General features: G+C 47.3%; 1 protein-coding gene across 1 annotated transcript in view; it reads right to left on the minus strand.

The window, feature by feature from the left end:
- TLL2 (tolloid like 2) overlaps positions 1-25,162 on the minus strand; it is a 148,383-nt gene that overhangs the window by 91,568 nt on the left and 31,653 nt on the right. Inside the window, exon 2 of the mRNA XM_047761818.1 lies at positions 20,186-20,296. Within this exon, the coding sequence (XP_047617774.1) occupies positions 20,186-20,296 (111 nt within the window). The remainder of the gene's footprint in view (positions 1-20,185; positions 20,297-25,162) is intronic.

The following is a 25,162-nucleotide window of genomic DNA, read 5'->3' on the forward strand; positions in this document are numbered from 1 at the left end:
AATCCCTGGCCTTGCTCAGTGGGTTAAGGATCGGGCGTTGCCATGAGCTGTGGTGTAGGTCACAGACGTGGCTTGGATCTCACGTGGCTGTAGCTGTGGTGGAGGCAGGCAGCTGTAGCTCTGGTTAGACCCCTAGCCTGGGAACCTCCATATGCCCTAAAAAGGAAAAAAAAAAAAAAAAAACTTCTAACGGGAAGTGTAGATAACTGCAAGAGGAGAATTATACATTTTTATTGAAGTTTATAAAAACAGTAGTACGTAAAGACAAGACATTCTGTGTTCCTGGATGAACTGAGCAAATACTACAAATGTGTCAGTTTCTCCAAATGAAGTTGTAAGTTTAATGTAATTCATGATCCAAATTCAGGAGGATTTTGTTGGGATCCCCATAGATTTTCGTGGAGAAGTGATCCACAAATTCTCGTAGGAGAATAACCAAGTGAGACTCTTTGAGAATTTTCTAGCATCTCCCAGTGGCCTAGTGGTTAAGGATCCAGAGTTGTTGCTGCTGTGGCTCAGGTTCAAACCCTGGCCCAGGAAATGCCACATGCCACAGGTGGGGTCAAAAAAAAAAAAAAAATCTAAAATGAAAAGCAAGGGCCATGAGGAGGGATTATCACCAAATAGTAAAACATAGAAAGAAATTAACATGAAAAGACACAGATGAATGGACCATAAATGCTAATACTACATATAAAAATACTCACTATGTGATAAAGGAGAGATGCGGAAAGAACATGAATTAGATGGGGTTGAGATTATTATTCAGAAGTTAGGGGAGGGATACCCCCTGAAAATCCAAGTGGACTGAAAGTATACATATAAACAAACCACAAAAAAAATTTTTTAAACATGTTACTTCCCAAAGCTGTTGTAGGAATAATTTGACACATTTAGAAGTATGAGGAAAAGAAATTTGACTTGATATATTTAACTTCAAAAACTTTAAAGCATTTGTATGTCGGAAAAACGAACCCCCCTAAAATGAAAACAAATCATCCATATAAGGGAAAATACCTGCCTTGAAGAGAACAAATGGTTACTGTCCATATTACATTCAGCAGCTAATGCAAATCAATGAGAGCAACTTTGTATCTGACAGACACTGGATAAAGGAAATCGGTGAACATGTTGTAGAATGAAAGTCTAATTAGTACGTAATTATATAAAGAAGTTTCCCCCGAGAAATGAAAATAGAAGCAAAATTAAGGTACCTTTTCCCAACAATCAAAGTGGTAAAATAAAGAGATTAATGGTAGCAATGATGCTGAGTTGGGTGGATGTGGAATTTTCATTTTGTGAAGAGTCATTTATTCAGCAAATCTGGTCAGTATCTAAAATGTGCCTCTCACAGGACTGGGCCCTGGGAGGGCACAGATACATGATCATTCATGCAACCTGCAGTCCAGTCCGAGAGAAAGAGGAAGCCATCTGGGCTTTCAGGGCCCTTCCGGGAAGGGGCTTGTTGGCTGAGTTTGAGGGAAGGGAAGAAGGGTGGGCAAGGGCCTTGGGGGCACTGAGGCGGGGGAGGAGGGCCCACGGAGGGGAGTCCAAGTCCTCAGCCCAAGTCCTCTGGAGTCTGATCCCAACACACCTTTCCAGCTTCTCTTCTCTCCCTCCCATCTCACCCTCTCACGGGCCTGCCAACCAGTCTGAACGGCTCAGTTCTCACTGCCAAGCTCACACCTCCATGACTCTGTTCAGGCTCTGCCTTCCCCCTGCAATGCCCTCCCCACAGCAGCCCAAATCAAAATCCTTCCAGGAAATGTATATACACGTATAACCGGGTCATGCTGCTGTATAGCAGAAATGGGCAGAACATTGCAAATCAACTACAATAAAAATAATTCAAACATTTTTAAAAAGCTGGGCAAGTTCCCTTGAGGGCAGCAATGATTTGCGGAGCTACCAGAAGCACTTACTTCCTGGTGATGGGAAGGCACGTATTAGTTTCCTGTTGCTGCTGTAACAAATGATCTCAAACTTACGGGCTTAAAAAACACAAATTTATAATGAAATAATGCCATATGCAGCAACATGGATGGACCTAGAGATTATCATACTGAGTGAAGTAAGTCAGACAAAGAAAGACAAATTGCTATGATATCACTTGTACGTGGAATCTAATAAAACACGAGACAAAAGAACTTATTTATAAAATAGAAACAAGCTGGCAGATTTCAAAACCCATCTTACAGTTACCATAGGTGAAACCCTTGGGGCGGGGGGAGAATTGGGAGGGTGGGAAGAACACATACACACTAATGTATAAAATAGAGGATTAACAGAACCGACTGTATAGCCCAGGAAAATCTACTTAATAGTTTGTAATAACCTATATGGGGGAAAAAGGATGGATATATATATATATTATATGTATATAACTGATTCATTTTGCTGTACACCTGAAACTAATACAATATTGTAAGTCAAATTCACTCCAATAAATTAAAAAGCCCCCCAGATATATGATTTCACACACACACACACAAAATCCTTCCAGGACCAGCTCAGCCTCTTCCCTGAAGCCATCCCCCTGCCTCTGTGCTTCACTTACAGCCCCTTATGGCCCTTTACTCATCATCATCCGCTCATTCATTCCCTCATTCAGCACCCTTCTATAGGGCACCTCTCTGTGCCAGGCACTGTGCTAGGTGCCAGCGATAGAAAAACAGATCAGACATAGTCCCTCTGCTCAAGGAGCTCCTGGCTCTGATCATTCCATGCCCGGAGTGCAGTTATTTGTGGACCAAGTCTGTTGTCCCTACAAGACACTTAACTCCTTGAGGACAGAGACAACATCCTGCCTATTTCCAATGTGTGGTTTCATGGCGGATGCTTAACGAATATGTCCATTTGAATTGGACTGAATAGATGTGACTACTGCTCGCATGTATGATCTCAGTTGCATGTATTCTCACTGCCCTGTGTGACGGAAGGTATTATTAGTTGCCCCCATTTTACAGATGAGGAAACTGAGGCTCAAGGAGATTAAAGCACTTGATCTTGGTCACCAGCTGGTATGTCACAGAACTGGGGGGGTCTAACCCCCTGCCCTTGCTCCTTGCCTCGTTGCTCTGTCCCTTGGCATTTGACAAGAGCAGAGAAGGAAGGTAAACCCCAGACAATGAAGGGTTACTTACACCCAAGGGGGCTGAGACTTTCTCACTGCCTGGTAAAATGTTCTTCAGAAGAGATACATATTTGTGCTCATAGAACATCTTACAAAGATTTTATCACAGGGACTTTGCACAGATGATCAAATGACCCATAGAGATTTACAGGTGTCTCAAAGGGCAAATCCCATTCATCAGAAAGAGTAGCAAGGAACTTAGGAACCAAAGAAAGGAAGCCCAAGCCCACCGCAGGGAACTGGAGGAGAGAAGCAAGAAGAGAACTACAGAGTTCTGTGTCCTGTCTTTGAACTTTTGGGACAGAATTCAGCTCAGGTTAAAGAGGAGTGCAGAGCAGTGACATCACCTTTAAGAGAAGAATAGGCAAATAGAGGTCAAGGTGACTAGCGTTTCTCTGGGTGATGGCGTTATGTATCAGTGAGTGGAATGACCTCTTTGTTTCAGAGAGGTTGATACCTATTCATGGTCCCATCCCACTGAGTCACTGGAGCAGAAAGAACCTGTTCTACAGCCAACGCATGTGCTGGGCCATTAATCCCCCTGCTGCCAGACACTGTCTTGTTGGCCTGTTTTGCATTTCCTGCTCAGTGTCACCCAGAGTCTGGGATAGGCCATGCTGTGTTGCAAAAGGGGCAGAGATGGAAAGTACAAAGAAAAGAATTAAAGAGGATCCATGAGAAGGATCTTCCAGACTACCAGGCAGTCGTTGAAGCTTAGGACCTTCCTCCCTTGATGGAGAAGAGAAAGCATTCTGGGCAGGGTCGTGGGGCCTGCATTAGGGCCCAAGGATGTTGTCCCTTACCTACTGGTGCAATATGCACCCACCAATGCCTAGCGTTGGGGCCCCAGGCAGGCAATAATCTGTGTGAAAGAGGTCAGCGCGAAAGATGCATAGGGAGTAGTGGGGTCTGTGGTAAACCGCAGAGCACCTGCTCCTCCAGAATCCAACCCGTCATTGCACAACTCTGTTGATTGCTGCCATGTGGGATTGCTGGACCAGCGTAGACAGATCTTCCAACTTTCCGGAGAAGCCAGAGTTCTGAGTTTTTATGAGAAATCTGATTTTTAAATTTTGGCAGTAAATGAAAAAAAATGTTTTAAGCACTACAAAACAAACAAAACACATCTGCAGACCAGATTTGGCTAGTGGGCTGGCCACTTAGGACTCTGGGCTGCAGAGTCAATGGGAAAGCCGTGCCTCTAGGGGGTGCCCAGGTCAGGGAGACAGGAGTTCCTCGGGTGATGCAGCCAGATCCAGGGATGCAGGCTCATGGAGAGCCTGGGAAGCAGAAGCAAGGAGCAGCAGGAGAAAGATATGGGCGGATAAAGTTCAGAGGCTCAGCGGCAAGGCCAGCTGGGGCTTTTCTCACTCTGTATTGTGGGCAACAGTCTCATTAAAAGACCCCAAGAGAAAGAAGATGACCAGAACGCAGGATGAGATTCCACTGGCCACTCCACCACCATCATCACCTCCTCTCTCTGGGCTTCCTTGAAAACCAGAAATAATGACCTGCAGACCTCAGTGTACAAAGTCCCAGAAGTAATGTGACTTTGTCTGGGCATTCTGTATTTCAGCCACAGGTTAGCATGATGGGGACAACCTTCATACCAAACTTGCACCGCAGTGCCACCTGCCATCCCTCAAGCTGCATCTCCGGCTCTCCCAGTCTAGCCCCCTTGTTACTGGTACCCAGTGTCTCCATCCTTCACGTGGCTCTGGTGGTGGGAGGCAATATGACCTTTCTCAACCTTTTCTCTCCAGCCCATTGTTGTTTTCGAAGATGGGACAAAGGGAGGCTACAGCCACATTGCTGCCGACACCTATGGGAGCCGACTGGCGGGTCTCAGTTTAGGTGCAATTTAAGCAGACTGTTCAAAAGGTCCACGAGGCATCCCATGAAGGGGGAGCTGAAGACAAGACTGTCTAATCAGCCACGCAGAGGGCAGACACTACACATTGATTATCTTTGGCAAAATAACTGAAACCTCATTCCAGGCCCTTAGGAAGATTAAAGTCCATCCCTCTCTGTTCTATAGGTAAGGAGGTCCCCTGAGGTGAACTGACACACCTGCAGTGGGTAACTGAAAGGTTGGGGCACAGGTTTTGTTTGAAAACAATTTATTTCATTATCGTGCCCAGTAAAAAAAAAAAAAAAAAAATTGCTTGAGTAGTAATGCATTGGAAGCAAAGGTCAGACATCCAAAATGCACACATCCAAAAGAGGCCAAGAAAAACAAGAGCAAAGGTGTAAGGAAACCAAAAATGCTATGTTAAAAAAGTTTAAGGGGTAATAACTTACTGGATAAAAACATCCTTTATTTTCTCAAAAAGGATTCAGCCACAGGGTGCTCTTAAACCATACCTAAAACCTTTTTTTTTTTTTGTGCTGCCCTCCAGTTGATGGCTCTAGTGTCAGTGGCTTCGATGTAAACAATCTTCCACACCCTGACTTATTTCATTTCCTTCTGCCTTGGAGATCAATTCCTCTTTAAATTAAGAACAGAAAACAGAGATTCCATTCGATAAATACAAAACACACACAATCAGCAGACCATGAAAACAGACTCAGATTAAGAAGAACCAAAGCGTGAGATGGGGGAGGTGAGGGATCATTCTGTCGGCCTGCACTGAGAGGCGAGGGTTCGGTCCTCACCTGAGACAAGCCATCCACAGCTCCCAGGAGGCCGTGTCCCCAATTCCACATATTAAGATGGCAGATGGGAACTCCTAAAATATTTTCCCATGAAAATAACATAAATGGCCAACGTCGGTGTGAGGTCACCAGGCTTGGCCCCGAGACCACGTTAACTCCAAAGGGAGCTGCCTCCACATCTCCACACCTGGGGGTCGTTTTGCTCCTCCATCATCCCCGCAAAGTCCATCCTTCATTCCTCTCTTGAGCCACAGACACAGACGTGCCACCCACTTCCTTCACTACTTTGTTTCTTCCTCCCACCTTCCTGGGGCACTGAGCAGCTCGCTTTATACTGAGCAGCTCGCTTTATACTCCTTCCCCTGGAGATGTCTTCCACTCTTAGAGCGTCCCCAGTACCCCTACAGAGGTGGGAACCATAAGCATCCAGAGGGATCATCACGATGCAAACTCCGGCACGGTGGCCATGATGGGTCAGGTGCACGAGGGGAAAAAGCACAAATAAGACACTCTGTGGCCCCTGAAACTAGAAGCCAGCCTGTTCTTTTCTCTCCAATTTCTACTCAAGTCCCCCAAAGGTCAGCTCTTCTGCTTCTGTCTTTTTTTTTTTTTTTTTTTGGACCACATTTGCGGCATACGGAAGAAGTTCCTAGGCTAGGGGTCTAATTGCAAGCCACAGCAATGCCAAGATCCTAGCTGTGTCTGTGACCTACCAGCTCATGGCAACACCGGATCCTTAACCCACTGAGCGGGGCCAGGGATCGAACCTGTGTCCTCACGGATGTTAGTCAGGTTCGTTACCACTGAGCCACAACAGGAGCTCTGAGAATATATTCTTAAATAAATTCTTGTATTGAGCTATCTTGAGTGGGAGTCTATATCTCAAAACTGAAAGAGCCTTAGAGTTCCTGTTGTGGCCCAATGCAAATGAATCTGACTAGTACCCCTGAAGACTTGGGTTCAATCCATGGCCTCACTCAGTGGGTTAAGGATCCGGCATTGCCGTGAGCTGTGGTGTAGGTTGCAGATAAGGCTCAGATCTGGCATTGCTGTGGCTGTGGTGTAGGCCTGTGGCTACAGCTCTGATTGCACCCCTAGCCTGGGAACCTCCATATGCCACAGGTGTGGCCTTCAAAAGACACACAAACACAAAAAGACTGAAAGAACCTTGCCTAGAATGTCAGAGGCCAAATTCTCATTCATCCTGGTTTTTCAAGCTAATCTCCCAATTTTGACTCAGGCTCCCAGATTCCGGGCCATGAGGGGGCCTGGGAGGACGGCTCACTGGATGGGTGCCCAAGGGTGCCCCCTCCCCCACCTGGCTCTGCATTCCGTTCGTTGTGATTCCAAGTGGACTCCCAGCCCAGTTTCTCCAAATTCTGACAAACGCAGTCATCATAAAATCAACCTAAAGGTGAATTAACTTTTCCCAACACTTCAAGTCCGCAGTGAACTCTGGCTTCAATCCAAGGTATAAGTCAGTCTCTGAATGAGGCCCCAGGGAAGGAGATGATAGAATCCTTATGTTGCATTCTTTTTTTCTTCCCAAAGAGCAGATGTGCCTTTATCAGATGCCTCTTTATCATCTCAACTCATCTACTAAACTGAAAACTTTACGGGTGGAATAACTGCCAGGCCTTGCCCGGTTCCTGCACCCCAGCCCTCTTCTCCCAGCTGCTGACTGCTGCCTGTGCACTGAGCCTGTGCTGGTTGTGGCTGGGGGGGATTTAAGGAGTTTGGACTCAGTACTCGAAGGTCTCAGCAGCACATTACCTTTGGCCCCGATTTTGATATGTGGGATTCTGCTTAACTTCTGCCCCTTGTCCCCATTTTATTTTCTCAGGCCAAGTTTCTACCTTGTTGTTCTCAAGGGCTCCTTGCCTTGCTCTTCTGAGCCCCCAGCATAGAACTGGAACTCTCTGTGGGTTCTATTAAGGCCTCTCAGATGCTGCTTGCCTGGGTCTCTGCCCTCACATGAACATTCCTGCTTCCGTGGCCCTGCTTTGCTTCCCATCAGGTCCTATGCCCCAGGGTGGATGCCAACCCTAAGGCCTGCCCGGGGTCCCCTGGGGTCTTAGCTCCAGGCATGAGTGCCATCCATGGGACCACACTTCCTCTGGGAGGTTGGTGGTGCCCCTTGGGGGTCTTTTGGCCCCAGGTCCTCCCCCACCACAGCTTGTCTCATTCCTCCAGTCCTCCAAGCCTGACCATAATCACGTCCATCATTAAAACTCCACCTCCTGGAGAACAGTTTGGAGATACCTTAGAAATCGATACATAAAACTTCCATATGACCCCGCAATCCCACTCTTGGGCATCTATCCGGACAAAACTCTACTTAAAAGAGACACGTGCACCCGCATGTTCATTGCAGCACTATTCACAATAGCCAAGACATGGAAACAACCCAAATGTCCATCGACAGATGACTGGATTAAGGAAGATGCAGTATATATACACAATGGAATATTACTCAGCCATAAAAAGAAACGAAATAATGCCATTTGCAGCAACATGGATGGAACTAGAGACTCTCATACTGAGTGAAATGACTCAGAAAGAGAAAGACAAATACCATATGATATCACTTATAACAGGAATCTAATATACAGCACAAATGAACATCTCCACAGAAAAGAAAATCATGAACTTGGAGAATAGACTTGTGGCTGCCCTACAGGAGAGGGAGGGAGTGGGAGGGATCGGGAGCTTGGGGTTAACAGTTACAACTTAGAATAGATTTACAAGGAGATCCTGCTGAGTAGCATTGAGAACTATGTCTAGATACTCATACTGCAACGGAACAAAAGGTGGGGAAAAAATGTATACATGTAAGAGTAACTTGATTCCCACGCTGTACAACAGGAAAAAAAAAATTAAATTAAAAAAAAAAAAAAACTCCACCTCCTTGAGGGCAGAGGAGAAAGTGGGTACTGCTGCATCCTTGGTGCTCGGCACAGAAGAGGTCCCCAAATAGCATCTGTTGCTTGAAGGGAGGAAAGAGGGAGAGGAGGACGAGAGGGGGAAAGGGGTTCTGATCCAGCAGATGGTGTGAGAGAGTCAGCAGAGCTGCGAGGCAGACATAAGGAAAGTGTAGGGCATGCCAAAGTGGAAGCGCAGCCATAAAGACCAAGTTCTAGACCATGGGAGCCCAGGCTAATTCTCAAGGGAGGGGCAGGGGTGAAACGGAGCCATTAGCTGGGGGAGGGGGTGGACGCAGGTCTTCAAAGAAAAGGGCTGAGAGGGGCCTGGAGGAGTGAGCAGGGAGGCTGGTGATGCCCTCTCTGGCTTGGAAAAGACCTAAGGGCCACAGCTGGGGATAGGTACGAAGGGCTCAGTAAAGAAACCATTATCCATGTGGCCAAAGGATGCCCTTTTCAGACACTTCCTGCAAGGTGATCTGGGCTGACCCAGCCCCCGAGGGCACCACCTCTGAGCACGAGCCCTTCTTTCATCGCTGGCTCCCACTCTGGGCATCACACATTCAAACAGTCCTGATGCAAACGGGCCTGGGGAAGCAGAGAAGCAAGGAGGCCATCATGCCTCTTGAGGCTCGTGGCCCCATCCGTAACTCACAGGGGGTTGGTTTGTCTGGCACTATCCCAGTGCCCAGACTGATGCTGGAACTAAAGAGAGAGGGCTGAGACCAAAGACAAGCCACAGCTGTTGTCAGTCTGGTGGATGCAGCAAGGCGCACCCTGAATGGCAACCAGAGATAACAGAGAGGAAGTTGTGGTGTGGCCCCATAAGCCTGAGGAATGAGTTCTCATCTTTTTTGATCCTCTCTCAAAGGCAGTGGTAGGGAGACCAAGTCTTCACAGCTCAGGGAGAAGGGGTGCGTGGTGATGCCCGCAGCTCTTTCTAGCAGCAATGGAGTATGGAGGCTAAAACAGCCTTTGATATTATTCAGAGTTAAGCCCTATTTTAGTTCTGCCAATAATTAGTTATGTGATCAAAGACAGATCACACAAATTTCTGAACATTAGCTTTCACATCTATAGATATTAACAGGACTTGTGACATAGAGCTGTTGTGTGAAAATTAAATGAGATCACTTAGGACAGAATTAGGAGTTCCTGCTGTGGTGCAATGGGATCCCTGGAGTCTCTGGAGCACTGGGGTGCAGGTTCGATCCCCGGCCCGGCACAGTGGGTTAAGAATCTAGTGTTGCTCGGATCTGATCCCTGGTCCAGGAACTCCATATGCCGTGGGGCAGCCGAAAAGGAAAAAAAGAAAGGACATAATTAACACACAACAAATGGTAGTTGTTATTATTCTTTTTGTTGTTACATCGATGAAGAACCAGCACCTAATCGATTCTCAGATCTCTGGCCAACTTCATGACCCAGGGATGGGACTCAGGAAGACTAGGGAAAGCTTTCTGTTGGGGTTGGATAGAGATTCTCCCTGTGCTGTTGGGACCTAAATCCAAGGATCCAATCAGATCGCACTGGTGCAGGCCCAGTGCCAGAGACCCCAGAGGGTGTAGGCAGAGTACTGAGTGTGAAGTCAGGGGCATAGAGACGGGGCGTCGAGACAAGAAGGCAGTGGCCAGCGGCCATGTGGCTACTATTTGCTGAGCACCTAGCACGTGTCACACTCTGGGATAAGTGCTGTACCTATCACACTTCCCAATGCCCCCTGCAAGAGAGATGTTAATATCCCACTTCACAAATAAGGAAGGATTCATCCGAACTCTCGCAGTTAATCCATAAAGAGCCAGAGAGGCCTGCCTGACCCCAACATCTGTGCCTTTCTGCCCTGCAGCGCTACAGGACCAGGATGAGAAGAACACTTCCAACAGGGAAGAAAGAGACAGAAAAGGGGGACCACGGACCAGAGTTTCATAACTTGGGATCCCTGGAGTAAACTTCTTGAAATTGCAAGCAAAATTGTGAAGGTACCTTTTCCTCAGAGAAGTGCTGAAAAGATTCCTCAGACTCTCAGCAGGGTCTGTCTGGGAACCACAAAATGTCAAGTACAATATACATAGAGAAGAGAAGTTCCCGGGACCTTATTCCAAAGCTCTTGAGAAGACAGTGAAAAGGATGAGTGAGGATGCTCCCTGACAGCTCCTGGTTCCTCTCCTGCTCTCTGAGCCAGTGGCCCCAGCAGCAGAGGCCACCACATCTCACCGAGGTGGTACTCAGCATTGCACAATGTGAGAGAGGACAGCCTTGAGCCCAATGAGCTTCCCCAGCAAGTCTAAGCTGGTGCTCCTCCGTAAGATCAGGACACAGTCTCTTCTACAAGATGTCACAGGGAGCCCCCACTAGCCCCACGTCATTCCCAGACAGTGGTCAGTCAGCAGGACTCCCATCGCCAATAAAGACAATTAATGAAAAGGGGAAGCCGTGTCTACAAAGCTTGGGGAATGTCTCCACGGGAGCAGAGCCAGAAAAACCATTGCCTGTCGATGAGCAGCCCCACCCACAAGTTCTCTCGAAGGCTTCAAAGCTGAAAATAATGGGGACAGAGATATGCTGGGTCTCTTTTAGACCCTCCAGCTTTGGAAGGTGGAACCCAGGAACCCATGCAGCACATGTGGATCTCTCATGGGTATGCATTAACCTTTTACGCCTAAAATTAGCCCCTTGGCACATGCCCCTCCAAGTCTCAGAGAGAGTAGGAAAGGAAGTAAGGGGTTGAAGGCTCTGTGGGGTCCACCTCTGAGTGATGAGGCCCAGGGAGAGGAGGCAAGTGATCCAATCTTATGTCTTCGACTCTCTCGCACTCATTTTATTATTTTAAACTCAAATGCCCAAACTGTTAGGCTTACCCTCTACACAGACGGCAGGAGTTCAGAAGCTGAGAATTTAGGGCAAGTATGGTTTATTTGATTTTTGATTTTATTTTCTTATTTTTTATTTTTGTTTTTATTTTATTTATTTTTTTGTCTTTTGTCTTTATAGGGCCACACCCGCAGCATGTGGAGGTTCCCAGGCTAGGGGTCTAATCAGAGCTGTAACCGCCGGCCTATGCCACAGCCACAGCAACTCGGGATCCTTAACCCACTGAGCGAGGTCAGGGATCAAACCCACAACCTCATGGTTGCTAGTCTGATTTGTTTCCGCTGTGCTCTGTTTTTTTTTTAGTTTTTGGTTTCTTAAATAGCCCAGTGGCTCAGAATAGACAAGGCGGGAAACACCAGCTTCCATCAGAGCCAGTAAGTAATTAAAACCATTTCCCCTTTCAGAGTCTTCATTACAGAGAGCAAGAAATCGGATCCATTACCCGGATGGAGATAACGGCAAGATGAGATTTCCTATCCACGTTTCCAGACGTTTGCAAAGATAAGAATGAATGTTCAACATGGCTTGCTAGACCCTTTAGGGAAGAAAACAAACAAACAAAAAGTCCAAAACAGGGAGTTTCCTAGTGATCTAGTAGTCAGGACTGAGCGCTTTCACCTCTGCAGTCTGGGTTCATCCCTGGTCTGGGAACTGTGATCCAACACAGCACAGGGAAAAAAAAAAAAAAAAAAATCCCAAAACATCAAACTCTATAGGCCTTTCCTCCACATCTTGTGTGGTTAGGAGATGGGGTTTCCCTGAACTTGGAAATGGGGCTGTCAGGTTCGGCACCTTCACATCGGAGAGGATGCAGGAGGATCGAGAGTGTGTGTGTCCCGCTAAGTACTTCCTTCACTACACAGCTAATCCGATTAGCAGCTTTAGGAAACTCTGCAATGTTAATTCAAGGGCCCCATTCATAGAACAGCTTGGCCCATGCCTGCCCACAACTCCCATTCTTCTCACTGCAAATAAAATGCACACAGAAGGACTGTCTCTCCCTGAAGAATGGGCTCTTGCCTCCTAGCCCCTACACACATCTCAAAGGCTGCTGCCACTTCCTCTGGCAGCTCTCACGGCTGGGGAATGGGGGGCATAGCGCTCTCCTGGTCCCAAGTACGAAATAAGGTTAGTCCAACCTAGGTGGCCTCCCAAGCCGGCAGCTGTGCTGAGTAAAGAGGTGCCATGAAGCCTGCCAGCCATAGGGCCCTGGGTGAGTCTCTGGGTGTCCCTGGACCTTCACCTCTTTTTCTATAGATTGGGGTCTTGGAGCGGAGGGCAGAACTGGAACAGAAGGCTGGAAGGAAGGGCACTCGGGGTCTGTACGGACACAACGGCATTGTGTTTGGCTGCAGGATGGGGAGAGGGAAGGAAGCCGGGTATGTAGGTTGGGGGAAAAGTGTGGCGGGCCTTGGGGGGCAGAAAGAAATGTTCCTGATAGCTGTTAGGGAGCGATGGAAAGGCTTTAGGGAGCAGAGCTGTATTAGTTTCCCAGGCCTGCCATAACAAGTTTCCACAAACGGCAGAAACCTATTCTGCCAGTTCTGAAGTCCCGAAGTCTGAAGTCCAGGTGTTGGCAGGGCCGTGCTCCCTCTTCAGGCTCCAGGGAAGAATCCTTCCTCGCCTCTTCTGAGCTCGTGGCAGCTCCAAGCAATCCCTGGCATTCCTTGGCTTGTAGCTGCATCTCTCCAGTCTCTGCCTCCCTCTTCATGTGCCTTCTCTGTGTCTCTCTATGTCCTCTCCTCTTCTTATAAGGACTCCAGTCATTGGATCTGGGGTCCAAGATGATCTCAAGAGCCTTAACAGTTAGATCTGCAAAGACTCTATTTCCAAATGAAGTCCTATTCTGAGGTTCCAGGTAGACATAAATTTTGGGGGGTAGGGGGCACCCTATTCAACGCAGCACAATGCTTGCAAGGTCAGACCCCGGAGCGGGATGGGGAAGCAGAGACTAGGGGTAGGGAGGCCGACTGGAACGAATCATCACAAGCCTGGGGCCCTAAGTGAGCAGCCAGGGTGCTCCTGACTGGGGGTCCCAGAGCCCTCAGTGGCTATCTTTCAGCCAGCATAGCACCCTGAGTGGGCTCTCAAACCAACCTCAGCACCAGATCTTTGTTCACTTTCTCATCCAGAAGACTCCAGCCTACATTCCCATTTCCAGCAAAGGAATGACTAATGCACCTCTGCTGTTCTCCATTCAAGTGGCAACATGGTGGAAGCGGGGCAGGGGCCGGGGGCGGGGGGGACAATGGAGGACACAGCCTGGGAGATGGGAAACCCAAGTTCTAGTCCTGGTTCTGCCGCTGCCTGAACTGGGGACATTGGGCACATCTAGGAAATGAGGCCAACGAAGTTCCTTCCAGGGCAGGGACATCGTTTCATTCGGCAACCAGGAAAGCAGCTCCAAGTTCACACGATACACCAGGGAAAGGAGGTTTCTGGGGCTGCATGACAGCCCATCCCCCTCCAGGCATTTAGCCCTCTTCCCACCGCCCCCCCACCAAAAAAAAAAAAAGCAGTGGCAATTACAAAAGCTTGGAAATGAGACAACCAATATCTAAGAATACATCTTTTCACACATTTGGAAGCACAAAAAGCGGATAAAGGTGTGGTTCCTTTTTATTTTTTTCAGTCAAAGCAACTGTTTAAAGACCTATGCACGATGTTGTTCACAGCAGCAATCTTTCTAACAGAAAAAAACATTTCAGGGGGAAAAGAAAGGGGAAGGGAACCACCTTTATGCCCATCTGTATGGATCGGTTTGATAAACGGTGGCAGAGCTGTACATTAAATGTGATAGACCACAAAGTACTGCATGAAAAGATGCCCATGATGTGGTGCTAAAGACGCAGGTGATACAAGAGGGTATTAACAAAAATTCCTCTTACATTAAAAAAATATCTGTACGCACATGGCCTGAGCACAGTAAGGCTGGAAGGGATTCAGCAAACAGATCTTGACAGGGGACCACTGGGGCGGATAAAAGGGGATTTTCACTCTCTGCTTTCCACGATTGTAAGCTATTGGACTCTTTTTTTTTTTTTTTTTTTTTTTTAAACAACCAGCACTATTAGTTTAATCAGCAAAAACAATTTAAAATATTCCCATTCTGAAAATAAAATATCTATTTTAGATAGATGCAAAGTACTATTGGCCCTCAGAGAAGAGTAATCAGGATAAAAATCACCCTGCCATAAAAATACACTGGAAAAAAATATCTCAAGCTTGGGAAGATGGAAATACCAGGAAGGTACAGGTTTCAGAGGCCTCATGCCCAGACCCCCTCTTCCTTCTCGCCTCTGTAACCATGTTGGCCAGTGCCTTCAAGATACAAAGTGCCAGGCCACCTCTGGGGGGATCCGAAGTCGAATATATTCTCTGCCCTTTCTCAGCTCACAGGGGAGAAGGACAGCGAAAACAGGTACTAGGGTCCTTGGGCTATGAGGATGACCGTGGCGGCCTTGGGAGAGCGCCACGAGGGAGGTGAAGGCAGCGCTGCTAGGCTTCCCTCCACTGCAGCATCCTCAAGGCAACCTTCTGGGCAGGCCCCTCTCCAGCAGCTGGGCATACAGCTAGTATGGTGGCTGCCCAAGGCCCAGCCTCTCTCTGGGGTCTCTCACTCACATTTGCCAAGACTGGGTCCCCATGCTGGGCCATGGCAGGTCCCCAAGGGTAGCAGGAGGATGGCTGGTAGGAACAACCTGAGCATATGTCGGGGTGTCTGGGCATCAAGAGACTGCTGTGCAGGTCTAGAGGGTGTGAGCGCCCCAACTGGAGAGACCAAGATCCAAAGGACTCCTTGGATCCTGCAGGGTCATCCCTCTTGCTTTCCAGAGCAATTGGTACCTGTGCAGAGTGAAACTTTTATGACCACCTGGGAAAATTTGACTGCATCTTTTTTTTTTTTTTTTGTCTTTTCTAGGGCCACGCCCACGGCACATGGAGGTTCCCAGGCTAGGGGTCTAATCGGAGCTGTAGTCACCGACCTACACCACAGCCATAGCAACATGGGATCCGAGCAGCGTCTGAGACCTACACCCAGCTCATGGCAACACTGGATCCTTAACCCACTGAGCAAGGCCAGGGATTGAACCTGCAACCTCACGATTCCTAGTAGGATTGGTTAACCACTGAGCCACAACGAGGACTCCTGCATCTTCTAACAACTTCTGCTTTCCCTAAGACCCTGCCATTCCACTCCTGGGCACATCCATGCCCTAAAGAGATGAGTGTTCGCATCCCCCGAAGGATAAAAACCAGAATGCCAACAGCAGCTTTAGTTTCATGGTCAAAAACTAGAAACCACCCAAATGTCAGTCAACAGAAGAACGCATAAACGAGGATCCAAGCACACAGGAGAACTCAGCGCAACAAGAAAACAGAACAAACCGGTGCTTCACACAGCAACGTGGGGGAGTTTCACAGTGGCAAAGCTGAGCGAAGGGAGAGACACAGACACCACATACTGGACAACTGCACTCACGCAGGTAAAATGAATTGTGCAGAGAGAGGTCAGACTTGTGGCTGCTTGGGGGCAGGCGCTGGCTGGGAGGGGGCCTCAGGGAGTCTCCGGGGTTCTGGAAATGTTCACACCTTGGGCTGGGTGGTGCCTAGGGTGATGCGGACTCATGTAAAAGCACAATACTCTACGTCTGAGATATGCGAGGCTCGCTAGTTTTAAGTAGTGAAGTAATATTGCGAAAAAGAAAGTTAAAAAATTTAATCACACCGAGATTACAATCAGGTCAACTTCTCTAGGCCTTCAGGTAAGAATGTGGCTGAGGAAAGGGATGGCTAGTTGGAGTGATAGAATTATGAAGAGGGGTTTCTTTTTTGGGGGTTTTTTGGGGTTTTTTTGTGTGTGTCTTTTTTGTTTGTTTTTTAAGGCCACTGCATGTGGAAGTTCCCAGGCTAGGGCTTAAATTGGAGCTGCAACTTCTGGTCTACACCACAGCCATACCAATGCCAGATCCAAGCTGCATCTGCGACCCACGCCACAGCTCACGGCAACAAGAGATCCTTAACCCACTGAGCGAGGGCAGGGATTGCACCCATGTCCTCATGGATACTAGTTGGGTTCATTACTGCTGAGCCATGAAGAGAACTCTGAGGTACTTGCTTTTGATAGAGTTCATTTAATGGTGTGAAAAATAATTTGGATTCTAAAATTCCATTTAAAATTCAAATAGGGGCATTCCCATCGTGGCTCAGTGGAAACAAATCTGACTAGTATCCATGAGGACGCAGGCTTGATCCCTGGCCTTGGTCGGTGGGTTAAGGATCCGGTGTTGCTGTGAGCTGTGGTGTAGGTCACAGAAGCAGCTCGGATCTGGCATCGCTGTGGCTGTGGCATAGGCCAGCAGCTACAGCTCCAATTTGACCCCTAGCCTGGGAACCCCCATATGCAGCGGGTGTGGACCTAAAAACACAAACTAAAAATTAAAAAATAAATAAAATTCAAATAGGCTTTTCCTGTCATACTCGAGAGGCTCCTCCAAATCTGAAGAAGCAATAGTCATGGAGCCAGACACCCAAAAGAAGCTCTAAAGTGCCTGATTGCCCCTCCTTCTTCCCAGCCACTGGCAATGGGGACCCCTGACCTCCTGACAACCTTTGCCCTCTGGCCTTCCCCTCATCCTTATATCCTGTGTGGAGCTTGGAGCCCAGGACTTGGTCTGGTTCTTGCAGCTATTCATGCTCCCCATGAGCCACTGTGGGAACAGTCCCACAGCCCCCGCAGAGAAAGAGGGAGCCAACCATTGGACAGGAAGACAGCGTGTAACTTCCTCAGCTGCCATCCCCTTTCTTGGGTCCCTCTCTCACCCCAAGAAGGACCCCTCCGTCTGTCTGGAATGCCCTCCTCTTAGCCTCTGACTCCTTCTTCCCTAACCTGGAAAAAAAACCCCTCCACCTCCCCAGGACCCCTCCTCTTGGAAGCCTTCCTGTCTATCCCCTAACAATGGCCCCAGTTCTTCTTGGTGCCCTGCCCCCACTCCCACTGTCCTTCCTAATTCTTCACCTCTAATTCTTCACTCTTTGGTGTCTGCATCTAACTCCTCCACTAGCTGGTGGGTCCTTAAGAAGAAAAAGACAGTTTATAGCTACTCGGGATTTGGCACGAGACCTGGCACAAAGGGAACACTCAGTGGAGTCTTCAAGGACTAAATGAGTGAATGAATGAATGAATTGGGACCACACCCAGAAGCAGGATACAATATATTTTTCTCCTTCCTTCCCAAGTGGATACAGACCACCCCAGAGCCTTTCATGCCAGGCAATGCTGAAATGAAGAATTGGTGAATTCATTCTAGTGGAATCTTGGAGCCTTGTGAGACACCTTGTGGGTGGGGGGCTTCGGGGGTGTTCTTGGATGCCGCCGAGTCCATCAGCAGAGGGGAAGGGGCTGCCTGACAATCCTCTCCCACCATTACCACCAGCAAGCAGCACAGTGAGGCTGCCCATGCATCCATCCAGGAAGCCAGAGACCTCAGAGCAGCTGGCGGGCTGCAGAGAACAGTGGGAGAGGACTCCACCCTCCACCGAGGCTCCCCCAAGTTAACGAAGAGCAAGTCACATGCCTGTTCAGAAACCTTGGGCAGGACCCCTGGGGCCCACAGGGGGAGAGCCCCAGCCCCCTACTGCAACAGGCAACAGTGCTTTGCGGGAGTGGCCTCCCATCGCAGGCAGATTCCTACCCACCCCGCCAACAGCACCTCCATCATCGACCCCAGGCCGCTTCTCCTGGGACACTGCTCTCCTACAGCCCTGCAAAGAGCCACCCTGCAGTGACCACACCTTTCCTCTGTTCCTCAAATCAAGACAGCCCCTCTCCTATGCCTTGCCTTTGCACATAACTTCCCCTCTGCCTAAAATGTCTCTTTTAAATTTATTTTTTGAAGTACAGTTGATTTATGATGTTGTGTTAATTTCTGCTGTACAGCAAAGTGATTCAGTTACACATATTATTATTATGAAACATTCTTTTTCATATTCTTTTCCACGATGGTTTTTCACGGGATACTGAATTATTTAAATTTGATGTTGATCAGTGTGCTGAGACAGATACCTGTTACTCTCTGAGTGTATATTAAGGCCATGTAAGGTCACAGCCTAAGGTTGGGCATTCACAAAAAGGAATACATGGCCAAGAACACAGCACTTCCAAATTGTTGGGCATGTCCTGGACTGAATTCTCACATAGGAAATGTCTTTTCTTGATTCTTCACCAAAGAACTCCTACTCATCCTTCAAGACACAAGGCAAGAGTGCCCCTTCCGATGATGCCCTTCTGGTCCCACTTGGGTTGGCTTCTCTACTCTCTCTTCCCTCTTCCCACTGCTCTTGATGCATTGTCGTACTTGCCATGAAGAATTACAGTTTATCTATTGACATTTCTGCCTCACTCCCCTGGACTGGGGGCACCTCAGTGATAGGATCTGCCATTGCCTGAGAACATGCCATGTGCCAGGCATCAGGTTAGCCCCATACTTTCAGAGTCCATCCTCCCAACCCCCTGTGGAGTGAGTGCTGGTTTCATCCTTATTTTACAGATAGGAAAGCTGAACTTTGGAGATGCTAACGAGCATGTCCAGGTCTAAACCCATCTGCCTGGCAGGAAAGGGCTCCTGGAAGACAGAGGTCACAACTTATTCCTCTTTATCTCATCAGCACTAGCGCATTAGACCCATGGTAGTTGTTTTAAAAAGGGGTATAAACATCAGTTATGCAAGACAAATGTTCTAGGGACCTACTGGACCACCTCGTGCTTTATAGTTTATAATACTGTATTATACGCTTAAATTTCATTAAGATGGTTCATCTCATGTTAAGTGTTCTTAACACATTTTTTGAAGCCTCAAGAGAAAGGAAGGGAGGCTGGGTGGAGGGGTGACAGGAGCAGAGACAGTGTAGCATCAGGCACACATGAGCCTTGGTCACCAAATAATAAGCCACCATCAGCCACATAGCCCATCAGCCCCTACAGCTCAGCCTCCCAAGCTGCTTCTCCAAATGTATATTCCACAGAGGGGAGGGGTCTGAGCCCAGTGGGAAGGGAGGTGAGGAGAACACAGGAGACCAGTCCAATTATGAATCACCCCAAGGTGAAGGCTAGGAAGGAGGGCGGGAGAAGAGTAATCGAGGTCTGAAGCCCCATCAGTGTTTCCCGGCCTCAGTCCAGGGGACTTTAGCCTGGGATATTGGCCAAGTGAGTGCACGATATCCCCTGGGCAAGCCTCTGCTAATCGCTATCAGCATCACCATCAGACATGCCCTAAATGGAGCCCATCCAGAAATTCTCTCCAGTTGGGAAATGCTAGACCCTGAAGCCAGAGTCGTGAGAACCTTTGTGAAGTTCAAGTCTCAACTCAAGGTTGAACCTTAGGATAAAGAGGCACACGAAGATTTTCTTAGAAGCGTAAGCAAACCTGGTGGCTCCAGCTCTACAGCCTGAAATGGAGAAGGAGGGGTGACCCCTCCGGAGTTCCACTGGCGATGGACATGGGACTGACAGATCCAATACCAATGACCTGTGGTCCACATCTACCCCTGCTGGAATCCCGGACCCTTCCCTCCAGGGCAGGGCTGGAGGGGGCGCAGCTCTTACCTGTGCCATGTCCCATTTCCTCCCCTGACTGCCTGATCCAGTCACGGGCCTTATCGACGTGAAATAACTTCAGGTCCTCTTCATCTAAGGCAATGTCTCCCCAAAAGACAGCTGTGAAGAAAAAACATAAATGGATCCATTTAAGCTGGAGATCAAGAAATGAATTTACTGCTGCACCAGAGGGTATTGGAAACTGAATTGTAAACTCTAGAGATGACAATCCATCCAATCAAATTTCTCCCTGAACCTAAGAGAAAAGGCTGGTAGAGAAAAAAGAATGACAGATAAAAACTGCGTGCACCAAAGCCACAGGGGAAGGGAGGTGAGGAGAACGCAGGAGACCAGTCCAGTTATGATTCACCCCAAGGTGAAGGCTAGGAAGGCAACGGAAATGAAGACCAAAGACCTAGGTCTATAAGGTATTTTGAAAGGTCACCCTGCCCAACTGTGGCTGTAGGCAGCTCTGGGCAAAATGATCACATGAAGACAGCTGTTTCTCTCCTCTTCAGAGTTCTTAGGATATGAAAGAAAACGCATAATATAATAAATGATACTATTGTTCACAATATTTTCCACCCTTCCCTGGGAAAAGATTCTATTTCTCTGCCCCACTGATGTCAGCATTGGTCACTTAACTTGTTCTAACTAATTAAATGTGAGAAGAGGCGTTCCCTGGTGGCCTGGCAGTTAAGGATTCAGCGTTGTCACTGCTGTGGCTCATTGTCATTGCTGTGGCATGGGTTTGATCCCTAGCCTGGGAACTTCCAAGTACTGTGGGTACAGCCAAAAATAAAAAAAAAAAAAAGCAAAAAGAAGCATCAAGAACTTAGTGCACGATTCACCATGTCCCCTTCTTTCCCAGAGGACAAGCAAGTCCCAGATAGGGGTGAGTGACTCTGTCACCTTAAGTTCTAAGGTAAAAATGATGTGGAGCAGAGGGATGGCTGATCAGGATGGCTATGCAACACGAACAAGGAAAATTAAAACCATTACTTTATGTCTTGGAAATTTGGGGCTATTTGTTACTGGAGCACAACCTCTTCATCCTGACTACTATAGAAACTGCTATCAGAAGTAGTATTCTTGGAGTTCCCGTCGTGGCGCAGTGGTTAACGAATCCGACTAGGAACCATGAGGTTGCGGGTTCGGTCCCTGCCCTTGCTCAGTGGGTTAAGGATACGGCGTTGCCGTGAGCTGTGGTGTAGGTTGCAGACACGGCTCGGATCCTGCGTTGCTGTGGCTCTGGTGTAGGCCAGTGGCTACAGCTCCGATTAGACCCCTAGCCTGGAAACCTCCATATGCCGTGGGAGCGGCCCAAGAAATAGGAAAAAGACAAAAAAAAAAAAGTAGTATTCTTTACTTCATGATTCCTAGTCATATTTCTTTCCTCTGCACCATGAAAGGAACTCTAGAAGTAGTGATCTACTGTAATACTGTCTTTGGGCCAGGCACTGGAAATTATTACTGAAGCCTGGAAGGAGGTGATCTATGTTACACAGTGATGAAGTATTTGGTAAAATGACTGCCTGCATTAACTTGGAAAGCAGATGATGAACTGAATGAGCTTATGGCTTTAAGAGACTGGGAATCAGAATGTTAATAGCATGCCTTAGTTGCCATTAGCTGCGTTTGCCAAGATACTACAAGGAATATAAAAAGAACTGGGCATGGAGGCATCATGCTCCCTGATTTCATGCATATATGACCCATGCATATACGGTCAATTAATTTATGACAGAGAAGCCAAGAATGCACAATGGAGAAAAGACAGTCTCTTCAATAAATTGTGTTGAGAAAACTGGATAGCCACATACCGAAGAATAAAACAGGAACATTATGTTACACCATACACAAAAATTAATCCCAAATCAATTAAACACTTGGACATAAGACGTGAAACCATAAAACGCCTAGAAGAAAACATTGCCAATAAGCTCCTTGACATAGGTCTTGACCATGATTTTTTTTTTTAATATGAAAAACAGAAAAGCAAAAGCAACAAAAGTAAAAATCAAAAAATCAAAACCACAATGAAATATTGCCTCCCATCTATTAAAATGGCTATTATCAAAAAGATTAGAAAGCAAGTGCTGGCAATTATGTTGAGAAAAAGAAGCCCTCATGCACTGTTGGTGAGAATGTGAATTGGTGTAGCCACTACAGAGAATGGTATGGAGGTTTCTCAAAAAATTAAAAATAGGACTACCATATGATCCAGCAGTTCCACATCTGGGTACTTAGTGAAAGAAAATGAAAACACGAGTTTGAAACAATATCTGTATCCCCTTGTTCATTGCAGCTTTATTTACAATTGCCAAGATATATAAACAGCCTAAGTGTTCATATTATTCAGCCATTAAAAAAGAACAAAATCTTGCCATTTGTGACTACAGGAATGGAATTTGGGGGCATTAAGTGAATATGTTAGACAGAGAAAGATAAATATCACGTGATCTCATACACACACACACACACACACACACACTTACACACATACATACATATATATGCTCATACACACAGAGAAGAGAGATTAGTCATTGCCAGAGGCAAGGAGTGAGACGGGTGGGAGAAATTGGTGAACCCTCTTGGTTTTGTTGTTTAAAGAAATCAAATTTTAAAAAAAAAGAAGAAGAAGTGGGCAATTTATAGTGGGAATGAAAAGGAACCGAGAGAGTCCAGAAATTCAGGGGTCTGGAGAGCTGGAAGAGCCAAGCTATTCTCATCACTTAACAGTAAAAGAAAACTGGGGAGGGCTTTGAGTAATAAAGACTGATTAAAACTCAGCTTTATGGTGTGGTGAATTGGGAACACTCATCCACTGCTGGCGGGGATGTAAAGTGGTAACCCCTTATGGAAAACTTTGGGGCATTTTCCTAAAAAGTTAAACTTCTCATAAGATCCAGCAATTCCCCTTCTAGAGATCTCCCCAAAAGAAATGAAAACATAGTTCTACACAAAGACATGTAATCAAATGTTTATGGCAGCCGTATTAATAACTGCCCCAAATCTGAACACCATCTAAATGTTTATCAACTGCTGAATGGATAAACAAAATGTGATCTCTCTATAGGATGGAAAACCATCAAGGAATTTAAAAGAAACTATTGATATATGCTACAACCCGTATGAATCTCAGAAACGTCATGCTAAGTGAGAGAAGCTAGATGCAGAAGACTGCATATTATATGATTCTGTTTATATGGAATGTCTAGAAAGACAACTTTAGAGCACTACAAAGATTAGTGATTACCTACAGCTAGGGGTGGGAATGAGACTTGACTATAAACGTGGTCTTTATATTTTTCCAGGTGGTAGAAATGTTCTAAAACTGGATGGTGGTGATGGCTGCACAACTATGAACTTGCTTAAATCACTGAAATGTACACTTGTTTTCCTTTGTTGAAATGTGTGATAAAGTAGCCTTGGCCAAAGATGGTTTCCAGGTGCCCATCCTGAGCCCTTCCCACTTTCCTGAAGGCTTAGCACAAGTGAGTCCACAATGCAGTGTCATCTTTTCCTCAAAGAAAAAATGTCCTGCATCAATGATGGTATTCACAGAGGTGTGCAATCAAGAGCACTTCTCGAAATCTGAGAGCAGAAAGAGTAGCGAGAGGACGGAAGGAGAAGGAAGTAGAGGAACAGCACCTGGGAAGCCGCCAAGAAGCCAAGGAAGTAGCACAACCGTCCTCAAACCTTTGTGCTCGTGTATTCCTGCAATGATGTTTAAAAAGCACATATCCTTGAGATGGGATTAAGATGGCGGAATAGAAGGACTGGAGGCCAGCTTCTCTCCTAAAAACAACAAAATTCACAACTAAAGCCTGAGCAATCTTCACCCAAATGGAACGGAAACCTTAAAAAAGATACCCTACTCCAGAAGACAAAGAGGGGGCCACCTCAAGAGGTAGGAGGGGTGATTACGTGATATAAACAACCCCATACCTCCCGGGTGGGAAGCCCCACAGACTGGAAACTAACTGGTTCACAGAGACTCACCTACTGGAGTGAGAGTTCTGAGCCTCACATCAAACCCTCACGTGTGCGGATCTGGCACTGGGAGAAAGAGCCCCAGGAGCATCTGGCATTGAAGGCCAGCGGGGCTTGTGTGCAGGAGCTCTACGGGCCTTAAAAGGCCCATTCTTAAAAGGTGCACACAGCCTTTCACCTGCACTGGGTCCCAGGGCCAAGCAAAGTCTCCATAGGAATCTGGGTCAAACCTGACTGCAGTTCTTGGAAGACCTCCTCGGAAAACAGGGGTGAATGTGGCTTGCGGTGAGGGAAGGACATTGAAAGCCAAGCTCTCGGGGATATTCAGCAGCCCATGCCTTTCTCTGGAGGTGGCCATTTTGGGAAAATCTGGCCCCACCCGTCAGTCTGCAGCTGAGAAGCCCCAGGGCAAACAACAACCCAGGTGAGATCACAGGCCCGCCTCTCAGTAAACAGGCTGCCTAAAGACCCCTCAGGCACACAGCTGCCCCTAATCCCCTCCGGAGACTAAGCCCCACCTACCAGCGGGCAGGCATCAGCCCCTCCCATCAGGAAGCCTACAGCAAGCCCCCTGTACCAACTTCAGCCACACGGGGGGCAGACACCAGAAGTAAGAGGCTACAACGCTACCATCTGTAAAATGGTCACCACACCAAAAACCTATAAAAATGAAAAGACAGGAGTTCCCGTAGTGGCGCAGTGGTTAACGAATCCGACTAGGAACCATGAGGTTGCAGGTTCGATCCCTGGCCTTGCTCAGTGGGTTAAGGATCCAGCGTTGCCGTGAGCTGTGGTGTAGGTAGGTTGCAGACGCGGCTCAGATCCTGCATTGCTATGGCTCTGGTGTAGACCAGACGCTACAGCTCTGATTCGACCCCTAGCCTGGGAACCTTCATATGCTGCGGGAGTGGCCCTAGAGAAAGTAAAATGACAAAAAAGAAAAAGACAGAGAATTCAGATGAGGGAGAAAGGAAAAACCCCAGAAAA

This window comes from Phacochoerus africanus, chromosome 15 (genome assembly GCF_016906955.1).
Source record: "Phacochoerus africanus isolate WHEZ1 chromosome 15, ROS_Pafr_v1, whole genome shotgun sequence".
Taxonomy (NCBI): domain Eukaryota; kingdom Metazoa; phylum Chordata; class Mammalia; order Artiodactyla; family Suidae; genus Phacochoerus; species Phacochoerus africanus.